The sequence below is a fragment of the Xenopus laevis genome, chromosome 4S (genome assembly GCF_017654675.1).
Source record: "Xenopus laevis strain J_2021 chromosome 4S, Xenopus_laevis_v10.1, whole genome shotgun sequence".
NCBI lineage: Eukaryota > Metazoa > Chordata > Amphibia > Anura > Pipidae > Xenopus > Xenopus laevis.
In genome coordinates, this window is record NC_054378.1 from 55,914,000 (window position 1) to 55,940,916 (window position 26,917).

Genomic DNA, 26,917 nt, shown 5'->3' on the forward strand with positions numbered 1-26,917 from the left:
CAATCAATTTGACAATTCCTTTTTAATAAATGACATGGCTGTGTTTTGAAGAGTACAGGACATTGGCCTTTTAGCACTAAGGGTGTGATCATCTGGCAGATCCTGGCAGTCACTAATAAAATTGGAAATCTAGTTACACGTTGGTGTCCCCAGAAGACGGTATGGTTCCCAGTCCAGCAATTAGTTGGGCCCTCCTCCGCCCGTTAAAATATAATGTCCAGCATAAATTGCTGTATGCCTCAAAAATCACAGATTGATGAGGGAAAAAAAAACCAGAATGATAATATAATGTAGTATTTTTTCAAATTCAATATTAACACCCTTAGTGTGCCAGTTAAAAATGTAACCGTGTGTGTCAGAGAAACTGTGTTCTCTCTTATACCACGTGTTTTCTTATAAACGTGTGTCTTATTTTTAATTCTGTCTCTCCACTATTTTTCACTAGTTGGGTATAATGAACTTCATGTGAATCTCTAACTTATTTTTCTTTCTGGGACCACAACTTTTTTTCACTTAATCGATTCACTTTGTCAGGGGCGCTCCGCCAATGAGGCGAGCTGAACAGCTCGCCTCAGGCGGCAGCGCCTGAAAGGATTCCAGGGGCGGCAAAAAGCCGCTCCTGCACCCTTAAGAGCCGAATTTCCGGTTTTTAAACCGGAAATTCGGCTGTACTATTGCGAGAGAGCGCAATTGCGCTCTCTGCAATAGTGTTTCTGCCTCCCCTCCCGACACGTAAGCTGGTGAGCGGGGCGGCATTGCAGGAGCTGCCTCAGGCGGCTCCTTAGTCAGAATCGGCGCTGCACTTAGTTGTCAGTTTATAAGAACACACGTGATATAAGAGAGAACATTGTGACATGTGAGATTATCCCAAGATATTTTGCCCTATTGGGGACACTGTTTCACTTCATGGGCACTTTTGGGGTAATTCTAGTACCTTTTAATAGTCATAATATAATTTCTGTCCTTTTGTGCATCCTTGATGCACTAGGAAGCAATGAGCCACTACTGTATTAGGATCACCAGTGGAAGGCAATATTTTGGGAACATATGACACTATCATAGGATGCTATGAGGTTGTTTTTTATTATTTATCTGGCACTTATTTCAATGTGATTGTAATCATGCTTCAGTTACATTATAATGAGTATTTTAATTCCTATGAGTAATTAAATATGGGGATGATATTATGTGGTTGTTTTTCTGCTCCTGAATCTGGGTGCCTTGAGACTGTACAGTACATCATGAAATCAGGAGATTACCAAGACATTTTTAACTCAATATTAAACCCAGTACCAGAAAGCTGGGTCTCTCTCACTGGTCAGGGGTCCAACAGGACAGTGACACAAGGTACTCTTGAAAAAGCACAGAGGAATGGTTAGAAACAATCCACTGCATTGTTCTAAAATTTCCAGCAATGAGTCCAGATCTAAATCCCATAAATCACCCGTGGAGAAATATGAAAACTACAGTTGGGAGAAGGCGGATCTGGAAGAATCTGAACAGTGTGCCATTTATCATTTTTTTCAGATTTGAAAGGAAATGTAAAGTTCTGAATGTAAGAACAATGTTCTGTCATCTTACTAAAGAAATAAAGACTTCAGAGAACTTGATTGGGCCAATTTTAAAGCTATTTTGCAATAGATCAATTTATTTTAGCATAATTTGGTAGTTATTTTTAAAATGTGCAAAAGTGCCAATATTTTATACCACAACTTTAGGGGGGTTATTTACTAAAATCCCAAAATTTCTCATTATTTTCTTAAAACCACTTAGACCAAACTCCTATTCACATTTGTACCGTATTTAACAATAAATTAACTCGAAAAGATCTGGTACAGGAAAAAATCATTAAAAAATCCGAATTGTATAATTTTTTTGGATTTGACACTCAAACACTCCAATTTTTTTCGGATTATCGCCCAAAAAACACAAATTATTCGGATTATTGAATGAAACCCAGTACAGATCACAATATCTTCCAATTGTAAACCGGACACCTGCTATTGACTTCTACGTGATCTTAGCAGGTTTGAGATGGAATACTTTTTTATTTGGACTTTTAGCATACTTGGGGTTTAATAAAACACAAGAAAATTTTGTTTATTTTTCCCATGAAAACTCAGACCAAAAAAAATTAACAGAGCCTTGGTCCTAAGCATTTAATATATGAAATTAAAAACTTATTGGGTCAGTGGAATGTTGAAAGAGTATAAAACGTCTGTCCTTTTTTGCAGATAGACAAACACACACCTCTTCATCTACGTAAGAAATTGCGCCAGGACCTAAAACCCAAGCCACCTATCTTTGAGTTGATGCCTGCAGCTGGAATTCTGCTTCCTTCACAGAAGAAAAATGTAGAAATTCGGTTCATTCCCCAGGAAGAGGTAAAATAAGTATAATTTGATAGAGAGGGTAAGAGAAGCCACTTGAAGAGGAACTGAACACAGAAAATAAATGTATTTGAATGATTTATCTTCTGAGAACTTTTTCTGTTTGCATAATCTTTTTTTTAGTAGTTTTAGACTGGCAATATGAGGCTTTTGGTGCATAAGCCGAACACCAAAAGCCTCATTGGCACAATAACATTCTGTAGAGCTGAAACCTGATATTAGGAATGGTATAATTAAAAACAAAGCACAAAAATATACTTGGTAGTACTTAGAATTGTTATATTTAACTGGGCGAAGTCAACAAATTTTTTTATATATAACCGATGAAAGATCAAAACTGCATTGATTAATTGAGGAAGACTACATAAAGTTTATCTTGCTTATTGCATTTTCATTCACTTTTACCCCTACTGTATGTATTGTGTCCTGTTTTTGAGACGGCCTATTCCTTTCCTTTTGTTTCACAGAAACTATATAGCCAGCGCTTGGTGCTGCAGGTGGCTCAGAGTAGTCAGCGTGTGATGATCCTAGTGGAGGGGAGGGGAATGGAGCCCCATTTGGAATTCACCCCTTCTGTGCTTGAGCTAGGCCCTATTCTTCCATTCAGCTCTGGGGATGATGTTGAAGTTCTTGTGAAGAATCCTTGCAGCTTTCCCATAGAGTTCTACTGCTTGGAGATGGACAAGCAATACTTGGAGGAAGAAAAGGTAAGTAGAAGTAATGTTCGGGTGGGTTCAGGCTGACCAGTTGCCCAAGAGGCAGGTGGTGGGCCAAATTCACTGGCAACTCCCTAATATCTTTGCCCATTAGTGTTTTTATACTTCAGCATGCCCCATCACTGCCAGCTGGGGTATTTAAATCAGAGCGGCATGCTGGTCTGGACAGGGGGTTGATTCAAGATGGCTTAGGGCCAGGTGTGGTTTGAAAAAGTGAAAGAAAAAGAAAAAATGCATCCCTAATAAATATCCAGCTGAATGTCATGCTGCTCTGTAGTGTGGATAACCTGCAACTCGTGTCAGTGTATTTTTAAGATTTGGAGGGTTGTTTTTAACTTTATGGTAATATTTTTGGATTAAGATTCTTCGGATGCTTAAAGGCTATGACTCACAGAACACTTTGCTGCTTCCACCTCGGTTTCCTGGAGAAAAATTGCCGTCTGAAATTCTTGAGTATTACAATGAACAAAAACGAGTACAAGAGGAAACTGTACAATCCCATTTGACTGAGTATCAGGAGAGAGGTGAGCATCCATGGGTGGTAATGTGTCTTAGATCTTGTTACCAAAGGCACTGTTCATTTATAAAACTTGTTTTGAGACTGGCACAACTGCTATTTTTATCTATATCATTTTAAAGTGGATGTCCACCAATGTAGTAAAAATATCTAATTCATTACCTGAGAGCACTCCTTTAGATTATATTAATAAACATTAAAATCCTTTACCCTATCACCTGGTTTAAGATATCCCCCGCTACACTGATGCTGAGTTTGGGAGCAGAAACTGGGGATTGGTCAGGGCAGTGCAGAAATAAACAATACTTTACACTATTACGCTATTTTAAACCAGGTCTTTTAGGTCCAAACTAATTTAGCATTGCTGGAGTACCACTTGCCAGCAACTCCAAAGTAACCCATAATTGGTAATACCTTTCTCTTTACCTCATACTGATTTAAGCTACATTATAGAAAAAGAAACCCTGATTTCACACATCCATATTTCTTAATTTCTTTATCTAAAAAAGATACTTCGTCTAAACAGATAATCATAGTATGTAAAAGACAAGGACAAGGTAAATTCACTGGGAGTAGCCCTGTTAGCCCTTTTTCATCAGGTCAGTGATCCTTTTAGGTAAAAAATGCACCAGTATTGTCAGTTCCAAAGATTTTCCTTTACTGTACATAGGCAAGCCTAGGTCCACCCAGAGATACCTGGAAAAAGAAAAAACATACTGGCACCCCCACTGAATTCATCTTTCCTTGTCTTTTTACATGTCACACCAGTGTCAGTTCCTGTTTCCCTATTTCTCATTAACACATTCTTTATGTATTTTATGCACTTATGGAACCCTCAGAACACACAGCAGGATGGCACAAAGGCAATTTCATGTATAATACCCCCAGAACTCATAGTAAATGGCACAGTGGCATTTATATGTATAAATACCCCTAGAACTCACAGTAGGATGATACAGTGATAATCTCATGTGTAATATTAAAATTAAAATGCAAAATGGCTAATTAAAGCAAGGAAATTGTTAATGGTGTCCCTGTAGGATAAATAGAGGAGAAAGACAAATTCCTGTAAGATTGAAGAGGTGGGAATGCAGACAGATTGAGTGAATAAACACCAAGTTAAGAGTAATAAAGCTGAGTAGGTGTTCCGAATCTTATCGGCATTCTCTGTCTGTGGTGACAGCTGTTGTAGTGGGGGGACTTCAGCAAGCCACTAGAATTTCTAAGCAGTCTGCCAAGTCTGCACAAGCAGGAACACAATTCTTATCCTTCCCACTCCATAGCCCAGCAGGACCTAGTATGTGCTTATTTATAAGCACACACAGCTGTGTGCTGCCTTTTTGCATAGAAAAACAAAAGAAAATCAGACACCCATGTTGCTGGAAAGCATTTACATGCTCAGGAACAACAACAAAAATTGTGGAGGTAATTTACATACTATCAGGCTGTACAATGATTGTCACCTTTCACCTTTAGGTTAACTTTTAGTATGTTATAGAATGAACAATTCTAAGCAACTTTTACATTGGCTCTCATTATTTTTATATATTTTTTTAATTATTTGCCTTCTTCTAAATCTTTCCAGCTTCAAATGGGGACAATGACCCCATCTAAAAAAAAAACAAAAGCTCTGTAATGCTACATATTTATTCTTATTGCTACTTTGTATTGCACATCTTTCCTTTCAGGTCCTCTCCTATTTATATTCCAGTCTCTAATTCAAATCAATTAATGGTTGCTAAGGTAAATTTGACCCAATCATTTTCTGAAATTGCAAACTGGAGAGCTGCTAAAGAACGCAAAAAATCACAAATAAAAAATTAAAACCAATTGCAAGTTGTCTACTTCTGTATAGTTGTGATTGGAGCTGCTGCCTTCATTTCACCTCTGGTTACAGATTTTGTGTAAGTGTGTCCATTGATCAGTGGAATTGTGGAGTCAAGGTGGCAGTAGTTCCCATACCCCCTAGTGGCAACTGTTAATTAACGCAGAAAACTTGTTTCTAAAGGGTGGGGTATGTGCTTTATTTGGAGGGCAAGTGCCAGAAGTGATGAAATTCATCAGTGAAACTGAATCTGATTCATGTGGAAAAGCATGCAGAATTGGTGGAATTTTCACTGCAATGTCAGCTGTAATTGCTTCACACCACCCCCTTGCAGATGCAATGATGCTGCAATTTAGGGAAAATGCTACATTGTAGTTCAAAACATGGCTGTTGTTTGCACACTTCACCTATCCATTAAATGTGCAATTATCTGAACACAAAGACATTTTTAATGCAATGATATTAGTAAATGTAGATGTACCCTAAACTGTTCTGTTTGTATGTATTAATGTAAATAGTTGTCTTATATTTCTTTATCATTTTATGGGGTGGATCTGTCTTTATTTGAAAGCCAGTGAGTGCAATTCTATGAAATGTAATGTCATAATTTCAAGGGGCTGTAGAGGAGACTGAAGAAGAACAGGTCTTTGAACTGTCAGAGAAACAAGAGTTGCTTGGAACCCAGCATATTCCCTCCAATGCAAGTTGTGCTGAAAGTCATTCCTCCCTGGCTGAACGAAACACAGAAGAAGCTGAAGAGCCAGAGAAGCGAGCAGGTTCAGGTGACAAGTGTAGCAAGTCCCAAGTTCTCAGTTCCTACTTACTATATGTTGAATTGATATGATTACTGTATCAATGTTTTCTAGATTTTTGATAACTAGAAGGCATAGATAACTGTTGAAAAATATCATGATCACATGATCACACTACTGTGCCTTAGAGTGACTGCAAATGTTATATGGGTGTTTGTGTACTCCTGGGATTATGCTAATGGAACCCTTAGAGCAGTGATCCCCAACCAGTGGCTTGTGAGTAACATGTTGCTCATGACCCATTTTATGTTGCTCCTAGGGGCTTCAAAGCAGGAGCTCATTTTTTACTGGATTGGAGACAAGAACAAAAACCATGTGCACTGCCAATAATAAAACAGTACCTTGTACTTGATCCAAACTAAGATATAATGAATCCTTATTTGAAGCAAAACCAGCCCATTTGGGTTTATTTAATGTTTATATGATTTTCTAGTAGACTTGAGGTATGATGATCCATTATCCAGAATACCCCAGATCCCGAGCATTCTGGATAATAGGTCCCATACCTGTATGATGGAAATAATAATTAGGTTTGTAATAGTTTTTTTTCACATAGCTTACTTTTCTGATTGAGCATTGAAGCATTGTCTGTACCCAGAGGTACTGTATGTTAGCATATTTCCCATTGCTAAGTGCAAGAAACCTTTTTAGAGTACAGTGTTCCTTATGTTAAATTTGTTATGCATTTCTTACAAACTGACTGTTACAGTCATAGAAAATAAGAACTTCTATTTTTTTCACAGGAGAAAAAATGATGAAGTCTGACATCACCAAGGAAGTGGGGGAATTGGACCAAAACCCTGTTTCCTTAGCAATTGCCAGGTATATGGGAATTGACATCAGCAGTGAGGGCCGGGCATCAAGTAATCGCAGAGGCATTGCCATTATAGCTCATGGAGCTCCTGTCACTGGTAAGTATATGTCACAAGTGCAAGTGTTCTGCAGACAGTTTATTGTCATTTATTTGAATGGAAAGAAAAGGATTTAACCCTGCAATTTCCCAACTTATTTTCCAAAATTTCATTAGCTATCTGATGCTAGGGTCCAGTTTACCCTAGCAACTAGGTAGTGGTAGAAATGAGAGACTTGAAGATGAATAGGAGAGGTCCAGAATAGAAATATAAGTAATCAAAAGTAACATAAAAGCGGAACTCCAGCTTCTGAACCAAAATTTGATAAAGAGGCCCACATAACACAGAAACCCCTAATATTCCCATCACAGTTACCTGTTTCTTCGAAAAGAATGAATAAATGCCATTTTATATGCTGCAGTCCAGCTGGTTCTTCTCTTTCTGCATCATTTGAAATCCTGGCAGGGAAGGAGGGACTATACACTGATGATGTTATGTTCCTTATTGAAATCACATGTGCAGGGAATTGTGGGGTTTGGAGGATGCAGTCAAAGGTCAGCTGGCTGTTGATACAAAGTAATAGTAGTCAGCCAGCTCAGCAAAGTAGTCAGAAAGATCAGCAGAAGAGCAGGGGGTTATGCTTATGGAACTGTCAGAATCCATTAAAAATCATGAAAAGTCTGCATATTTTTTAATTTATGTATATTGCAAAGTTGCTTGAAATTACGTTTACTTTTCAAAAACTTAAGTTATGTTTTTGTGGTGTTCCCCTTTAACAATAACATTGTAACCACATAGGGCAATAGTTTCTTGGTTGCTGGAGTCAGTAGCTCCCATTTGAAAGCTGGAAAAAGGGACAAAAAATGATTCAAAAAGAAGATAAATAAGATAAGATAAATGATTTAAAACCTATAAAAAACAAAAAATGAAGGCTAATTGAAATTTTGCTGAAAATAGGACATTCTATAACATTCCACAAGTTTACTTGAACAACCACTTTCATTAATGTGTTAAGGTGGTTCAAACATTATGGTCTAATTCTTGAAACATGAACTTGATTTTTTTTTGTGTGCTGTAGGAAAGTCTTCAACTGCAGTGACATTGGCTCAGCATTATAATATCCCATGTCTAAGCATTGATTCAGTGGTTCTAGATGCCATTTCTGATGGTAATAGCCCCACTGGTATGAGAGCAAGGCAACTCTGTTCCAAGGCTGCCTTTGATATGGTCTTACGGCAATCTGAAGAAACAGGTGAGTTTGTTCCAATGGAAGATCCACTATTTTATACTGTATTGAATATTGCTGTTAGTTTTACATCTTTTAACTATAACTTGTTGTATTTTGTACCTGTTTCATATATTTATTTTTGTTACATTAGTCCTATGCTGTACTACACAGAACACTGTTAATTACTTACCATATTTTTCCCAGCATTTTTAAAAAGCTGGTTTGAACTTATGGTTAATGTCACACGGGGGGGGGGGGGGGGTTCGTTGCATTTTTTAAAATGCATATTCAAGCATAAATACAAACAAAATGATGCTGAAAATAATGGAATACTCACTATACCAATTCTTACTGGCCAGCTGCAAGCCAATATCCGCCACATGACGTCAGTATTCTCGTTTTTCAACCAAAATGCTAATACACCAGGGAAATGCCATATTATTGAACTCTATGGGATCCGCAAGTTTGGAAATACACTTTATGAAATACGCCACATATTTTCTATATGAGACCACAGTTGCTTTGCCGCTGGAGGAGTCCACAAAAAGTTCTAGAGTTAAGCATAGTATGATAGATATAATCTGTTTGACATTAGCTAACTTTGACTTAACTAAAGTGTTAAGAGTATCTAGTGGTCATCCTTGTCAGTTCTTTATTTTCACATCTCAGAAATGTATGCATATCTGTATTTTGCAAACAGATATTAATATTGTGAAATGCTGCACTGATTGTTATAGGTTTACAGGCCACAGAAGCCATAAGTGGCCAACCTGGACTTAGTATGGAAGCTTTGGCCAAACACACAGCTGAAGGAGGACAAGGAACTGATACTAAAACTGGTCCTTATTCAGTCATTTCCCGAGCCAATAGAGGTAGCATAGTGGCTGGAAAAGGCAAGTCAGAGAGTCATCAGATGCAAGGAGCCAAACAACAACATCTTTCTGAACCTGCAGGATCACAGGTAGTACCAACAGGTTGTCATAATGTTCATCTTCAAAACAAAAACTGTAAAATATTTTCTTATAATTAAATGTAGTGATTAAAACAAAGTATAATTTGGGTTCTGTTTGCAAAAAATATTATTACTGTTTCTTACCTGCTGTTTCATTCTAAGTAAGTCATTGCTTTTGTGGATATGTTCTCAGAATATTTTTATGTCCAACAGACAGAAAGTTCTCCGTTTCCAGCTGGTCCCACCCAAAAACGATTAAGTGTTAGTGCCAGTGTGGGCGGGGAGCTTGGTTTGATGAGTTGTGTCCTTCCAGATGACTTATTAGAAGAAATCATAAGTGAGAGATTGCAGGTACAGACACTGTTGTCTCCCCTCAGGATATTAACTTGGATTAAATAATGAAATTTATACAGTAGATTGCTTGTATGCATCATATTTTATTAAAAAGCATTACTCCTAGTCTGCATGAACTGCTGCTTAAAATGCCCAAAATAACCTACAGCCTTACTTTATTCACATAATACACAATTGAAGGCAATTCACTTAGGGGCAGATTAATCAAAAATCGAATTAGATTTTTTTTCACGATTCTCATTTTTTTTGCACCTAAACTCACACAAGTTAAAAGTTAAAAGCTGACGAGGTCATGTAGAAGTCAATGGAAGTTGTCCTAGGCAAAGCTCAAGTTTTTTGTTGATTTGAGGGTTTTTATTTGAAAAATCTATCAATTTGAGTTTTCGGGAGATAAACCTGATCATTAGAGTTTTTTTCCCTGTCATTTTTCATTCCAGTTTTTGACATATGTATTTTTTTCATAAATACCCAAACATTCGAAATTCAAATTTATCCGAGGTAGAAAAACATCCCACAACTCACAAATTTGATTCTTGATAAATTTGCCCCATAGTGTGTAATGGGTGGTGATTTGGGTATTGCTTTTATATTTTTTTTATCAAGTTAAAAACGTGGCAAGCAGTATGACCAGATCATGTTAGCATAAAGTAGACCATTTAACTAACATAATTCTTATGATAATATTGCCAGCTTTTTCCTATTACTTTTTTAAAAAATATTTCTTTTATAGCTTGAGATTAGCGTTACTTCTTAGTTTAGAACACCTATTGCCCTGTCTTGTATCATTGCTTATAAGGCGCAACTAAATAATAATGTATTTTTTCAACTTTCTTATTTTGTGGCCTCTTGAATCAGCTGAATGACTGTTTCCGGGGTGTCATCTTTGATGGCTTGGATACTTTGTTTGCTCGCAATGCTCCCTCTGCTCTTCTCTCTCTGCTGAAATCATTGAACAACCGCCAGCACATATACATAATTAACTTGCACCAGGATTATGCCATTATGAAAGAGCGTGAGAAAGTCCAGAGACAAAAAGAAGGTAATAAAATGGAACAAAAGCTTTAAGTTATGTTTCATGAGGAAAGGACACTCAGTTATGTAGTTCACCAAATTAATGTTTTTTTACATATCATGGTAAAGATGAAATAATATTATGACCAAAGTGTCCTTAAGAAGGTGTAGATTAAAGTGTACTAAATGCATATTATTCTTCTCAATCTCTTATTGGTATCTATAAAAAAGGAACATTTTGATAAGGAGCTCACTAGTGTTAAAAAAAATATTCTGTGCATTACCTGCAAATAAAGGCATTTCTAAGTAAACAGAGGTATTTTATATTATAACTCATTTTTGATTGAAAGTCTTTTGCAGTAAGGAAACAGAGAGTAAACAGACAGTAAACAGAGTGCTGCTCTAATTTATTGTCTTAACAGAGGGTGATAGACTATGTGCAGAGGCCAAAAACAGAGCTCGTATAGAAGAAATGGATGAAGAAGAATACGATAACCTGCCTGATGATGAGCGTGCACATATTGACCGTTTGCGTCTCATAGCTATACGGGAGAGAAAGAAAAGGTTAGTACTCTCTTATTTTTTGTTCTGAAAAAGCAATTAGAGTGGAGGGGAGAAGCAGTGACAGTGCTGCTTATTTGGTGGAGAATCCTAATAAATGAAATCAGAGAAACTGTTTAGATGGGCTAGTAGTGTTGGAGTGACTAATGTGTTAGCTATGTAATGTGACAAACTGGTGGCTTGCACAAGTAACTTTTGGGGTAATTAGTAAATGATAGGCAGGCAGCAAAGGACAAAGGAGCAGAGAAACTTCTTCAGAGAAACACACCAGTTTATTTTGCCACTTTTAAACAAAAACAGTCTCTTAAACAGACACAGGTGTGAAGATTGTAGCAAACAAACATAAATCATAAAACAAAAACCTTGCCCGCTGGGCATTACCTGCACACGTTTGACTAGACTGACCCCCTTGTGGATGACTAGCGCAACAAAACAGTATAAGTTTGGCTCACCTCTGTACTCACAGGACTCTTTCCTGTTAGAGTTCAGCTTTTTGGCTTCCCTTACTCTCGTAGCCAGACTCACAAGCTCGACCAACTCACGGTCCCAGTCACCTTCTGCTTCGTGCGGACGCAGGCATCACTCCCAGCTCCTCTGGGAGTTGCTAACACAGCCTAAGGATCTAAGCCTACTAAAGCTAAATCTGGCTATAGGGGCGCTCCGCCAATGAGGCAATTTGAAAAACTCAGGCAGCAGCACCAGATAGGTTTCCAGGGGTGGCAAAAAGCCTCTCCTTGTATGTTTAAGAGCCAAATTTCTGGTTTTTAAACTGGAAATTCTGCTTTATTAGTGCGACCACAATTGCGCTCTCCACACAAATGTTCCTGCCTCCCCCCCCGACAGACAACTCCTTCATCAGAAACGGGGCTGCCTGGCTACTAAGGTCTTTAAACAGAGAATGGATTATCTGTTTAACAACTCCCTTCCTGGAGCATATCTCAGTCCCTGGGGAAAAATTAAAGGCTAGAGTGACCTTTTCCTCCTTTTTTTCCTCCTTTTCCTGGTCACTCTACCAAGTAAATATAGTACTGGTGACAAAAGAATGATTTAAGAAAGGCCTGCAGACTCAGAAGTGTGAATTCAATCCTCTAATAGCCATTACAGCCAATTGCTGGAAAAAATAATGAAGAAAGGGCTTATTCTCCATGTATCTTTTTGGATTTAAGAAAAGATTGCCTAGGTAGGGAAAAAACAGAACAGCCTGGTTAGTACAACCAGTGGATTTACCTTTGCTTCTACAGTTCAGGAAAATAGAACACATCTGCACACTGGTTAGAAACTCACTCACATTTGAGATGCACATAGTGGCAAGATCATTTTTATGGTGACAGGGACCTGTTTGTGTGACATACTGAACTGATTTAGTTTTAGTAGATCAAGTATTTGCAAATAACTGTGCCAGGACCTATCCACTAGTGATAAATGCACAGCTTGTAATGCATATTATTTTGGGATGCAGGGAGCAGGAAGATCGCCTGGCTCGGGAAGAGCAACAAAGAAAACTGCAGGAAGAGTTATTAAGGCAACGAGAAGAGGATGAGTTGAAGAAAAAGACCAGAAGAGGAAAAAGCAGGGAGGACACAAGTGGAAAGAAAAGCCAGATAGGAAGCAAGCAGGTACACATCACCATCCATCATTGTGATTTCAGTATTCATGGATGCTTTATTATTATTTGAAATAGCTGAGACTCAGGCTCAGTTTGAATTTATATGTATTTATAGGACATTAGGCCCCAAAAATGTCTCTTCACCTTACCTCCATAGACCCCATCCTACAGCTGAAATGTGTTAACGGTTGGCATAGGGCGTGGGGTAACCCACAATCTGAGGAAGTCTGAGAAGACATTTTACAGCAACCCACTAGATGTTCCATCAGTACTTTCATTTAATTTCATTTATATGTATGTATGTTTGTATGTTTATTACATATTTTGGCTAAAGTGTGGTACTAACACCTATTTTTTTTTGTAATAATTATTTTTAAAGACAAACTGTGTACTGGCAATTTTTCTTCTTCTTTTTGAGACAATAAATTAGTATAAGAAACAGGGGGTCATTACAATAAGTACAAATAAGTATAAAAATGCAATACATATAATTATAAAGAATAGTTACAATACATATTAAGTGCTTATTGTCAAGGAGTCTAAATGGGAGGGTTACATACAGACACAAATTGGAGGTATATTAAGTGCTGTAGGTTACAGTGGGTGACCCTGCCAGATAAGTTCAGGTGTTTTGCATTTGCTCCAAGGGGTAGCCTTTAAGTTTAAGGTGAGATGTAGATAGGTGCAGAGGAGCGAAGGGCTTTGAAGGTTATGAGGAGGAGTTATTATTTGTTTTATGGGCTTGTACCCTTTTGGATGCGAGGAGGAGAATTCTGGCAGCAGTGTTTAATACAGATTGTAGATAGGATGAGAGCATGCATGAGCGTCTTGGCCGTAGCATGTGAAAGTAAGGGGTGGATTTTGTCAATATTGCGTAAGAAAAAGTGACACATTTTGACAGTGGTGTTAATGTGATTCCAGAAAGAGAGAAAGGAGTCAAAGATTATCCCCAGACAGCGAGCTGAGTTGACAGGGTTAATGAGCATGCCATCAATAGAGATAGTAAATCGGGGAGTAAAACCAGGATGATTAGGTCCATTTTTGTTAGGTTGAGTTTGAGGTGGTGCTAGTTCATTCAGTTGGAGATTGCTAGGAGGCAGTTAGAGATTTAAGCCTTGGTTTTAGCTGTTAATGAGGGGGTGGATAAATATATTTGGATATCATCAGCATACAGATGATAATTAAAGGCAAATTAGTGGATGAGATCTCCCAAAGACAGAGTGTATGGTGAAAACAACAACAGGCCAGAGACTTGCGGCACCCCTACATTAAGTGGAACTGGAGATGAGGTTTCGTTAGCATAAGAGGCAGTGAACGAACAGTTAGGGAGGTAAGAAGAGAGCCAAGATGCAGTCTGGTTACGGATTCCAAGCTAATACAGAATTTGCATCAGGAAAGAGTGGTCAACCTTATCAAATGCAGATGATAGGTCAAGGAGGATAAGGATAGAGAAGTGACCTTTGACTTTGGCAACCTGAAGATCATTTGTAACTCTGCACAATGCAGTCTCAGTAGAGAAAGTAAGTAACAACACTATGTGTTCTAGGAGTTTAGAGGCAAGTGGTAGAAGTGAGACAGGACAGTAATTCGACAGACAGTACAGGTCAAGTGTAGACTTTTTAAGACTAGGCTTTACACAGGCCTGTTTGAAAGGAGAGGGGAAGGTTCCAGAAGCAAGAAAATAATTGAAGATAAGTGCTGGACTAAGCTCAGCATCACAGTGTTTCAGCAGAGAAAAAGGCATAGGGTCAGGAGAGAAAATTGTGCATGTGGAGGACAAGAGAAGCTTGGAAACTTCAGACATTGAAACAAGGAAGGAAGGAAATGGGACATACAGAAGGGGCTTAGAAAGGTGGAGCTGGTTATTGTTAGTAGAGGTAAGAATCTGATTGCAGATGGACTCTAATTTGTCTTTAAAGAAATCGGCAAATTGTTCTGAGGGGAGTGTGTCAGGTTGACCGATGATGTGGTGATGAGGGTTGGAGAAGAGTATTGAATATAGAAAACAGACGGTGTGGGTTTGTTGCTTGGTGAAAACAAGTATGTGTGTTCTTTTGTACATAGGGACTGGACTTAATGAAACTGATGTGCTTAGATAATAAGTAATGTGAGTAACTATTGAGAACATAACAGGACACAAGTTATAATAGGCAAAGTTAATCAAAAAGTTCTCCTTAACATATTGTTGACGTTCCGGTTAGTGAACATGTTGTGCAATTAAGCTGCATGTGTTCCACTATTAAATGCATTACTTTGCAATATTAAAGGGATTCTGTCATGATTTTTATGATGTCATTTTTATTTGTAAATTACACTGTTCACACTGCAAATAATTCACTCTACAATATAAAATGTCATTCCTAAACCAGCAAGTGTATATCTTTATTTGTAATATTGGTGTGTAGGCAGCCATCTCAGGTCATTTTGCCTGGTCATGTGCTTCCAGAAAGAGGTAACACTTTAGGATGGAACTGCTTTCTGACAGGCTGTTGTTTCTGCTACTCAATGTAACTGAAGGAGTCGCAGTGGGACCTGGATTTTACTATTGAGTGCTGTTCTTATATCTACCAGGGAGCTGTTATCTTGTGTTAGGGAGTTACTATCTGGTTACCTTCCCATTGTTCTGTTGTTAGGCGGCTGGGGGGAAAAGGGAGGGGGGTGATATCACTCCGACTTGCAGTACAGCAGTAAAGAGTGACTAAAGTTTATCAGAGCACAAGTCTCATGACTGGGGGCAGCTGGGAAACTGACAATATGTCTAGCCCAATGTCAGCTTTCTCTTTTAAGAAACAGATTTCAGTGCAGAAGTCTGCTAGAGCAACACTATTAACTGATGCATTTTGAAAAAAAAATTCCCATGACAGAATCCCTTTAAAAGCAATTTGTATGTGTTTTTTTATTCTGAGATATTTTTTTCAAATGTATTGTTTACAATTGTGTTTTTACCTCATTTGCCTTTCAGATGATGAATTTACATGCTGGAAAGTCTGAAGTGAGAATTGATTCGGGGTTAGAAAGAAAAGTATCTGTAAAGGATCGGCCAGAGTCTGTGGCTAATGATTTGGATGAAGCATTTAAAAGGAGGAAAAGTAAAGACTTTAAGGGAGGTATTGGAGACATCATACAACAAGTTTCAGTTCCTGATGATTCTGAGAAGGAAGTAGTGAGTGAAAGTGAGAAAAAGCTAATTCAGAGGTTCAAAAACTATGAATCTTGTCAAAAGGAAATTCTACAAATCTGTACTCTCTGGGATCGTGTGCAGGGTATCATGGTATCTCCTACAGTGGAAGGAAGTCAACATGAAGGGGAAGAGCTTATTCCGGAACGCCAACTGCCATCTGGAAAGAGAAATCGTAAGGACCGTGAGCGTGACCGCCACGAAAAGTTAGAGAGGGAAAAGGCAGAGAAAGAACGTGTGGAGAAAGAGAGATTGGAAAAGGAAAGACTGACCAAGCTGAAAAGCAGAGAGGATGATGCTGAATCAAACTTACAAAAAGTGGACAGTGAGGAAACTAAAGAGGAGATGAGGTTAGATTTGGGGGTACCCTACTTCAACTTTCAAGTGTCTTGCCCTGAGGATCGAAGTGGAATGAAGATATTACAGAGTAGCAAGTTACCAACAGTAGACAAGGTAATATATGGGGAGATGGATAAAGTCTTAAAGCAAAATTTTCTAATACAAGAGAGGCATATTATACTAGAATTAAAAAGACTGAATAATGTTGCCGTTATGTAAAAGACAACAGATAGTTTAAAAAACATGTTTTTGTGTAATTAATTTCAATCAACTTTCTGATCTGATAAACATAAAACATTTTCAATTTTAAAGTTATTTTTTAAATTAGTATTTATTTATTCATTGCTGTTCACTTGTTCTGACTCTGAGTTTTGGATTTTGATGCCAGGGTCCCACCACAAAACCTTGGACCACAGGCCCAATCTTCAATTCATCCTGCTTATCCTGCCCTAACTCTTTTGCTTGCATACTATAATCTATCCTTCCATCTATTTCTCCTTTTTGTTCCCATATAGAAATAATGAATGACCATAAAATAGTCCCAAGTGGTAAAGAATAGCAAGGCCCCTAACACCTGGGCCCACTAGGAGGTTTCCTGGTATCCTGGTGGCTAGTCCAACTCTACTGAATCTCAAGGATGGATTTCTTGTTATCCCCCCCCCCCCGATTTTACCATTACAGTAATATGCTTTCAAGAAAATTGTTCTTATTTGAATGATGAGGAGGGAATGATGTTACAAACAAGTTAGATGATGATGGATATATAGAGCATACTGGAACTCTTCGAGATGAGGCGTGATAAAACAATACTTAACTATATTAATACTTATATATATATATATATATATATATATATATATATATATATATATATAATATGTCCAAGGTACCTGCACTCCAACCACTTAGATTTTTTCACGGGTGCTTGGTCAAAGTAGTATTGTATAATCGTTAAAGGATGGACCAGCACTCCAGTTTCAATAAATAATGGTGCTTTTATTCACATCGTGCATCCAACGTTTCGGCCCGCATTGGGGCCTTTATCAAGGATTATATATATATATATATATATATATATATATATATATATATATATATTTTTTTTTTTTTTTTACATTTTTAAATGGGCCTAAAAGAAATTTACACGCATATACTAAAAACTGTTTTTTACTTGTTTGGGCTTAATTTTGTACAGACATTTTTATCCAACAAACTACTGAATTAAAATATGGATAGATAAAAGAAATAGGTTTATGTGCTGTGTTTTTTTTATTTTTATTTTTTTATTTTACTTTTAGATTCTTGATGGCCTAGGATTAGGGCCTTCTGGTCCTCCAATGCCCCCACCATGTTCGTTCTCAGTTGTACTCTTCCCAGAAATAAGGACTTTACCTTCTGTTCAAGAAACCCTGGGACATTTCACCTTTATTGCCACCTCACCTGATGATCCCAATGTTTTTGTTGACGAAAAGAAAGAAAATGAGCCTGAAGCAGATCCTGTGTTTCCTGTACCTGTGCTTAAGGTAAGATACTGAGCCACAATCTTTCTGTCTTTCCTGAGTTTGCATTTTTGGCACAGAGTTAAATAGATATTAAAGATTCTAAGCTAGTTATTGAAGAAAGGGTTAACCTATGAATTAGGCCTATGAGGTGTAATTTAAGATCCCCCTGGGGGGGGGTTGACAAGTGCAAGTGTTCACAGTGATCATTTGCTGAGAACTTGCATCTCTCAGCTCTGTCCTTAACTCCTGCCGGTCTTGCACCCAAATGAGCCCTGTGGAGAAAAACAGATTTTAAAACATTTACTACAATTTACTGACTGCACCTGCCCCCCTTTAATTGTTCCTTGTCTTGAGAAAGATACTAATGGGACCTAAATACTGCTACATTTTTGCTGAGTAATCAACAGGCTCAGTTAGAGTAACTGACTTTAATAAAACAAAATAAATTCCAACATTTTGGTCACATCCTCTTGATTTTCCTTAGGGAAAAAAAACACACACACAAAATATATCCAAGGTGAACTCCAAGGTGATTTCTAATATCCTGGTATTTTGGAACAGGGGGTACAATAGTTTTTATAATACACAAGTGTGAGTGATGACAGAAATGACATCCCTTAGCACTAATTGTAGCTTGTGACCTCACCAAGCACCATTTACAGCATACATGGGCATCAATTTCCCTTATACAATTTTGTCTGATACAAGGAGGAGCAGTTGACACCTACTAAAAGTCGAACCAAGAAAGAAAAAGCTACAGATGCTGGACGCGAGAGCCAGAAAGACAAGCGTCGCTCAGCTTCTGTACAAAAGAGCAAGCAGAGCCAAGAAAGCCATTCACCACCTCCTGCTCCCAGAACTCCTCTCTCAGATGTGGACCAAACCAGTATTATAGGAGAAGCCATGCAAGAAAAACTACTAAGGTGAAATAAGTGGATTTTCTAATGTAAATCTAGATTTTAGGGTATGTACCTTTCTTAGTCTCATTATCTTGATCTTTTTCAGGTTAAGCACTTTCCGCTGGATTGTTCCGGCAGGTGGAGAAGTGTCACTGAAAATTCACTTTGCCTCCAGTAGCATTGGTAACTTTGATCAGACCCTGAACTTTGAACTTTTAGGAACTCGCCGTAGATATCAATTGTACTGCAGGGGAGTCTGCGCATTTCCAAGTATCTGCACTGATCCTAGGTAAATATGCTACAAACTGGTCTGATACATTGAATTGTTAATTCCAATAATACAAGTAACATTGCTTGTGGTAAACTGCAAGAAGAGAACAGCTCGGTCCACAATACAGGAAGAACAGGGAGCAGAACCATAAAGAGACACAACATCTTCCCTTCAAACTAGCACAGCGCTCAGCTTAGCTAGCCACCTAATATCAGGGCATGGTAGGGATCCAGTACATGTAATTGAAAGTGTCATTTCAATGATGCATTTCTGATATAGTGCTAAACAAGATGGGAAATTGTTGTGCGGGTGAAATACATGGTGGGCAGTGTTCCATACGCATAAGCTACATGAATGCTTAATTTACCTTCTGGCTGACAACATTTCTCAAATTTTGCTCTGTTGAGGACAGAGAGTAGTTTAAGGGAAAAGTAATATTTAAAAAACATTGCAAAAAAAATGGGTTGCAAGTTTTCTCATGAGGTAACCATTTTAAATTGAAAGAAAAGAGACATAACCCTTGGTTAAAGGGTCATAAGTACCTCATTTTGCTGTGACTAAATCTAGCATGCAGTTTCAGAATAATAGCAGCCCAACATCGCTAACCTGATCAATCACTGTTTTTGGTAGAAATTATATTTTTTACATGGCAAATAATTTACTAGTAGGTGTCGTAGAGTAATAGAAAACTAACAGACCTAAGAGTTATAACATGCATGCTACTGATTCTGTGTAACTGAATCACTGAGGCTTGTTCCAAATAATAGCAGTGTGGAGTTCGATTTGTGGGGTAATTCATTCTGTGAAAAAACAGGTGTCAATTGTTGCCCTTATTTAAGGAAGACAGCAAATGTTGTGCAGGCTGGTTATAGTGCATTTCTCTCTGAAATCTGAATAATATGGGTCATTCCCAACATTGTTCAGAAGAACAGCGTACTTTGATTAAAAAGTTGATAGGAGAGGGGAAAACATATAAAGGAATGATAGACTGCTCAGCTAAAATAATATCAAATGGCAACCAAAACCTGAAATATGTGGAAGAAAACAGAAAACTACAAAATGGATAGAAGAATAGCCAAAATGGCAAATGCTCAGCCCATGATCAGCTCCAAGAAGATCAAAGAAGGTCTAAAGTTAACTGCAAAAGAAAAATTTTGCAGTGAAGCTCAGGTTGTGTCTGTGTGATTTGTTATTAAGCTTTTTTTTCCCTGTGTCATAAGAATATTCATAAAGGCGCTTCATTTATTTGCTTTCAGGGTAGTGTTTCCAAACCGTAAGAAGGAGGCAAGGCCTGATGAAATTATTCACAAGAAGTTTATTTTGAACAATGGAACCTATGATTTTGGGCCACTTCTTTGTGGCAAAACTAGAGAGAAGTAAGTATTTGATCAGCATTATAGATTGACTTACATATCTATCAACTTACACACCTAATAAGTCTTGACCAAATCTGAACTAATTCAGCTGTGAATGTGCACAGAGAAGTGCAAAAATTGTTTGCCAGTTGGGGAATCTTGCTTTTCTTGTCTTTCCTTGTCTTTTAAAAAGTTTTTTTTAATTGTGAGAAAACATTTAATTCCAAGCATCTTTACAATATACATTAATTTGTATATATGACCCTGTGAGTGCCGCTATTCTGCAAAGATATATATATATATATATATATATATATATATATATATATATATATTCCCCCCACAGATTTTAGGTGGAGGTCCCCTTTAAAATCACTCAAACCCCCTCTCAAATCTGCTTCAAACTAATCTTATCTGTGACCACTAAGATAAATTAAAATCCCATTAGTTTACTTGTACTTATTGCTGTTAGTATTAAATCAAGAGTATAGGTTTCTAAAAAGAAAAATATAATTTTATATACATGTATAACGTTTCTTTCTATGTAGTGATCACTCTGTAGTTAGAATAGATGTAATATTCTTATTATTGAATGGTGGCTATTTGTAATGGTATTAATGTATCTGCTTCAGGTATAAAGCAGGTCAGTTCCCAGAGAACATGGAGAAACTATTTATCTGCAACAAGTCTCCTGTAGACTCAGAGATCACATTCTGCTTCCAGCATGATGTCAAAGCTGTAACCTTCATCCTCGATCCACCAACCATGCACCTGAAGCCAAATCAGCAACAGGTACAATAATCTGTTTCATTGTTATATATATTATTGCAGATGCAGACAGATTCCTGTATAGATGCATTCAATCTCTAGCAAAAGCAATATTACAAAGTAAAAAAGAAAGAGAACTAATAGAAGGAAAGTGAAAACATTAAAGGAATCCTGTCACAGGTTGGACTTGCTGTGTTTTTTCCTTGAAGACGTTTCACCAGTCATCCAACTGGCTTTCTCAATTCAAAATAACTTGTAAATAAGATCTTTTTGGGGTATATATCCTCTGGAATGTTGCTTTAATCAGCATAATATGTTTATCATAATCCGTAAGGATGTCATGAAGTTAGGTGTTGATTGTATTAGCATGATTGGAGCTTTGCAGGTAGAGGCACCTGCTCTGCTGAGTTTATTTATGAAGACAGATGGATAGTTACATAGTTACATAGTTAAATTGGGTTGAAAAAAGACAAAGTCCATCAACTTCAACCCTTCCAAATGAAAACCCAGCAGCCATACACACACCCCTCCCTACTTTCACATAAATTCTATACACCCATACCTATGCTAACTATAGAGTTTAGTATCACAATAGCCTTTGATATTATGTCTGTCCAAAAAATCATCCAAGCCATTCTTAAAGGCATTAACTGAATCAGCCATCACAACATCACCCGGCAGTGCATTCCACAACCTCACTGTCCTGACTGTGAAGAACCCCCTACGTTGCTTCAAATGAAAGTTCTTTTCTTCTAGTCTAAAGGGGTGGCCTCTGGTACGGTGATCCACTTTATGGGTAAAAAGGTCCCCTGCTATTTGTCTATAATGTCTATAATGTCCATAATGTCCGGATGATGGATGATGAATTAATGTAGTACATTTTTGGCAAGTGCACAGAAAAGTTAAGGGGCACAAATTCCTTTAATGGGTAACTGACAGTATACATGACTGGATAGTCTGACACATACCCAAAACTAGGGTTGCCACCTTTTCCGGAAAAAAATACCGGCCTTCCTATATATTTTTCCCTATTAATAACATTGGGCTCAACCATCATTTTACCGGCCAGGCCAGTATGATACCGGCCAGGTGGCAATCCTACCCAAAACACATATACCGTAATATAGGGTAGAATATTAGAGCTCATTTATGATCACAAGTTCAAGTGAGGGTCACATACTTGAACTTCCTGGGGAAAATGCCCCCTGAGTATTAGGATAACTACTTTTCTTACAACTTTTGTATTCTTGCAATTTATTTTATTTAAGGAAACAAAAGGTTATATACAGTATAGTTACACTGGGGCTAAAACGATAAGAGTATTGTTCCTGAAAATTCCTTTCTTCCTACTGGAGAAAACTTGGCCCTAATGTTCAAGAGTATAACAAGAAAAAGGCAGCCTAAAGATTTTGTTGTGGGTCCAGTCACTTAAAAAAATGTTCTTGTTTTCTACAGCAGACTAAAGAAAAATTGGTTTCTGTAACTGGAAAAATCCACTTACATAAAAAAAAATTCTGTAACAATGTATAAATCCATATAAATAATATTCTGCATTATAGTTCATGGATTAATTGTGACTGTCTCTTGAGTTGATTTTATTTTAAAATATATGATGCTTTGTAAAACATATCTGTGTTCCACCTTAGGAACTCTCCATTTGGGCTTACCCTACTTCTCCAGGTTTGTTTGAGGATAACATAGTATGCTGCATTAAGGATAATCCTGAGCCTGCCATATTCCATATTTGCTGCAGAGGAGTCCGTCCAGAACTTGAATTAGACCGCAAGCAAATTCATTTTGACAAAATTCTGCTGCAACGGTAAACTATGAATGAAAAACAATATTATATTGTGTGTATTGAAACTCCTTGCACCTGCAATAAAAGTAAGAGGAAATAGTGATGACATTTTCATTACAATTCTGAATTCTACATTTCTAAATGCTTTAGAATGAACAATGGATAATTTATTAAATAATTTAAATAATACATAAACATTTAAGAAAGAAAAACTCAAATATATATTTAGAAACATAAAACTTTGCCCCACATTTAAAAAGCAGGAACATTTATATATTGTATTGAAAATATAATAATATAGTTCCCTGTATGAAAATACTGTATAATAATCTAGTCACATTGGAACAGGTCCGGACTGAGATTTAAAATAAGCCCTGGCATTTCAGGTACACAGAGGCCCAATCAGCCCACATAGAGGCCCAAACAGCCCCCACCAGCCCACTAAATACTGACTTTCTATGGGACCTTATATCAGCCCCTCTGGCATATGCCAGAACCCACAGATTTCCAGTCCGGGCCTGCATTGGAAGGTTGTAATTCATGTTAGATTTTGAGGCTCCGCAACATTATATGGAAGTGAAATGGCGTGTCCATAAAAGATGGTGCTGTAATGTCCCACTTCAGTTAGCCAGCTGGATAAAATACGTAGTGTTGTTTTAATTTGATTATTGAATACTCTGAAGTCCTTCTGGTACTGTCAAGTTAACTAAATACTTATCATAATTTTGTTTTCATTGCCTCAAAATATTTTCTCCCTGCAGGAAGGACACCAGAACAGTCTTTCTTAGAAACAGCACTCTATTGCCTGCAGCTTGGCGTCTGACTGGCCTGGAAAATCTAGGAGATGATTTCTCAGTCTCACAGGATCAAGGAATAGTTGGTCCTCGATCTGAGTATGCCTTACAGCTTCATTTTAAGGCAGCCAGGGCCACTAACGTGAAGAAATTAATTCGTCTGGAGGTACTATCTCTGTATTCAAGAATGAAATCCTTGAGAGTGCCAAGAATTTCCATTCACATTTTTATTCGCCTGTATTCACCTGCTTGGTGAATGTGCCATATATACCTTTATCACTTAGAATGACAGCTTGGAGTCTGGTCCTCAATACTTTTTCATTTTGCTATGTTGGATAACTGTATGTACAGTAATGTGGAATATTTGGCACAATATACAAACAAATACATTAAATAAACTTTTCTATACAAAACTTTTCTATTTCTATATTCCCTGTATCTACTTTCTAAGGGGCTGCTTTGCACCTACTGTTGAAGACATTATGGGTATGGAATTTGATAAAGAAGGTTTAGTCAGGCACCTTGAGAGAATGGAAGCTTAGGCAAGTCTTTTTCCTTGAAGCTAGGAGATATAAATAATTATATATTTACCTATTACCATTTCCACTTAACAAATACAAATAGAATATAGTCTGTCAAACCAAACATGTGGTTCATATAAAGGATCAGTAATACCTATACATTCCCATTAGTATTAACACAAAGTTCTTTTCTATGCTTTGTGTGCTGTTTTCTAAAGTAGGAAATGTTTTTCTTGCCTTCTGTTTGCTATCAACGCATTTGTTAATCTAATACTTTATCAAATCCCCATTCAATGGCATATTGAAGATTCAAGTCTTGTGGCAGAAAGCATAACAACATGAATGTAAAGATTAAATAATGAAGACTTGGGGCAGTGGCAGACAGGGAGATTTGTTGTCTGTGACTATTTATGAGCGACTGCTGATGGCAAATCTGAAAATGTCTCTCCATTTGAAATAATCGAAATTGCTGGTGCTATGACCAACACATCACTAAGTCACCCGAAGTTTCCTCCAGAGGCAATTTCCAGAGGCAAATGTGAGATTAGAGTTTGCTGCAGAAAATCTCACCCACTTTCTATAAATTCCTATGGTATTTCTAGAATTGTATTTACAAGATACATTTCTAAAAATCCCCTAGTAATGAATAGAAAGTGTGTGAATTTCTCAGCTGTAAACTCTAATCTGATTTTGATATATCTACTGCTTGGAGTCAGAAATATTAAAATGTGAGATTAGAGCTCGCCAAAATATTCACCAACTTTCTGTTTTTTTCTATGGGATTTTTAGAATTTATCAAATGGTGATCTCTAAATTTCGCCCACTGATGAGTACACATATTAAAATCCAACAGGAATGAATAGAAAGTGGGTGTTTTTTTTTACATTTTGATAAATATGCTCCTAAGAGATCATTAGCTGTAAATGCATAAAGGGTGGAATTATTTTCTTACTAGCCTTTATTATTTAGCTGTTTGCCTTGCTTATATATAAGGTACAGTTTTATGTAAGTTTCTACAAGGTATTTTATATTAATCTGAAGAATGTTTCCGTTTTCCTCAGGTTTCTGATGTTGAAAATATCCTAGGTATTGTTCAGTTGGAAAATATTCAAGTTTGGGCAGAATCCTATGATGTCGCTCTGGATATTAGCTTTCCAAAGGGTAAGGGCTTGTGCTTGAATATATATTAAAGGAAAAGTATGAATTTCACATACTGTTAACACAAAAAGGATGAAAAATATATACCTTGATACAGAGAGGAGTCTATATTTGTGAATGCACTCCAGAAAATATTAAAATTGTTACAGGATTTAAGTAATGGCAAGCAAAACATTTACTTTAGATCTGGATACTCAACTACCAACTACCAGGTAGTACTTATTTGATCTGTTTGTAAGAAAACATCTTGTTAGTTGCTGTAGGTTACTATAGCTACATATGGCATTTCCAACTAATGTTTAGGGTCATTGTGGGGCAATTCATTGCCTGCGGGAGAGGAGATTTCCTGTTGAGCGATGAAGCACCCCCAAAATATACAGTATTTACAGTAATTTCAAGCCAGACAAATAATGTCAGTGTACTTTGATATGATGTGTAGGGGAGATGTAATGAAGTCACCAAGAGAAAAAACTGTGCACAAATAAAACATAACTTTTTATATCAGAATGTAATCGTCTTTATTGCACTGTTATTGCACTGTGAATTTTAATTGTGTATTGCACTCTTTTAAGACATGTTTGAAGGTGGCATAATCTTTTACAAACACTGCACACTGGCGCTGACTAAAAAAATTTGTTATCTTTTTTCCACTGTCGAAAGTGGTCACTATATCAAAGTTCCAGCTGTATTACATCCATGCAAAATAATATTTGTTGAGCAGAGGCTTACATTTTTAGAGTGCTAATATTTTTGCCATTACTGACTTTTATTACATTTCACTGGTAATGCCATCAGCAACAGAGGTAACAATGACTTTTACTGATGCAAATTAATATAAACATTGCATTCCTTGTCCCTGCAGGAAGAGATGGTGGATTAGATTTTGGGGTGGTGAAAGTGAATGATGAAGCTAAGCACACTCTATCATTAAAGAACAAAGGCAAATATGAGATTTCCTTCAGGTAAACTCATTTAGTACCCATTTGATTTTGAGCATTAGTTATAGATGTGTCATTAAGACATCCATGTGAGAAGTGACGATTCTGCACACTGCAATGCTCCTGGAGGTGCTCCAGTGGGGGCCACATCACTACTGCATAGAGCATTATGTACTAGAATAGCCAAATTTCTCAAAATTACAAGGAGTTCCACCTAAAAGGACACAGGGCTCATTATACAGCAACATTCTAAGGGGCATTTTTATCAAAGTTTAAATTTAGAACTCACCACAATAAAACTATTCATTCCTATTTTTAAAAGCATAAAAGCAAAATCATTCCGATTTTTAAAAGCATATTCATCAAATGTTGAACACCACTGGTAAATATGATTCTAAAAATCCTATGGAATTGAATAGAACACAGTTTTATTATAGTGAGTTCTAAATTCACACTTATGATAAATCTGTCCCTATGTGTTATAAATAGACGATGAGGGCCTGTTTTTTTGCCTATTGCATGTTGGAACGCAAAAGACTGCAGCTTTAAATGCTGCTATGCCAACACTAAAAT

General features: G+C 37.2%; 1 protein-coding gene across 1 annotated transcript in view; it reads left to right on the forward strand.

Annotated features, from left to right (window-relative positions):
- The window catches only part of hydin.S (HYDIN, axonemal central pair apparatus protein S homeolog), a 117,237-nt gene that overhangs the window by 53,480 nt on the left and 36,840 nt on the right, over positions 1–26,917 (forward strand). The window contains exons 34-54 of the mRNA XM_018260632.1: positions 2,235–2,384; positions 2,858–3,097; positions 3,468–3,630; positions 6,063–6,230; positions 7,004–7,171; positions 8,190–8,363; positions 9,077–9,300; positions 9,505–9,642; positions 10,501–10,684; positions 11,079–11,220; positions 12,677–12,833; positions 15,786–16,454; positions 17,639–17,863; positions 18,551–18,765; positions 18,848–19,030; positions 20,269–20,388; positions 21,000–21,159; positions 22,782–22,954; positions 23,695–23,893; positions 25,310–25,409; positions 26,269–26,368. Of these exons, the coding sequence (XP_018116121.1) occupies positions 2,235–2,384; positions 2,858–3,097; positions 3,468–3,630; positions 6,063–6,230; positions 7,004–7,171; positions 8,190–8,363; positions 9,077–9,300; positions 9,505–9,642; positions 10,501–10,684; positions 11,079–11,220; positions 12,677–12,833; positions 15,786–16,454; positions 17,639–17,863; positions 18,551–18,765; positions 18,848–19,030; positions 20,269–20,388; positions 21,000–21,159; positions 22,782–22,954; positions 23,695–23,893; positions 25,310–25,409; positions 26,269–26,368 (4,052 nt within the window). The remainder of the gene's footprint in view (positions 1–2,234; positions 2,385–2,857; positions 3,098–3,467; positions 3,631–6,062; positions 6,231–7,003; positions 7,172–8,189; positions 8,364–9,076; positions 9,301–9,504; positions 9,643–10,500; positions 10,685–11,078; positions 11,221–12,676; positions 12,834–15,785; positions 16,455–17,638; positions 17,864–18,550; positions 18,766–18,847; positions 19,031–20,268; positions 20,389–20,999; positions 21,160–22,781; positions 22,955–23,694; positions 23,894–25,309; positions 25,410–26,268; positions 26,369–26,917) is intronic.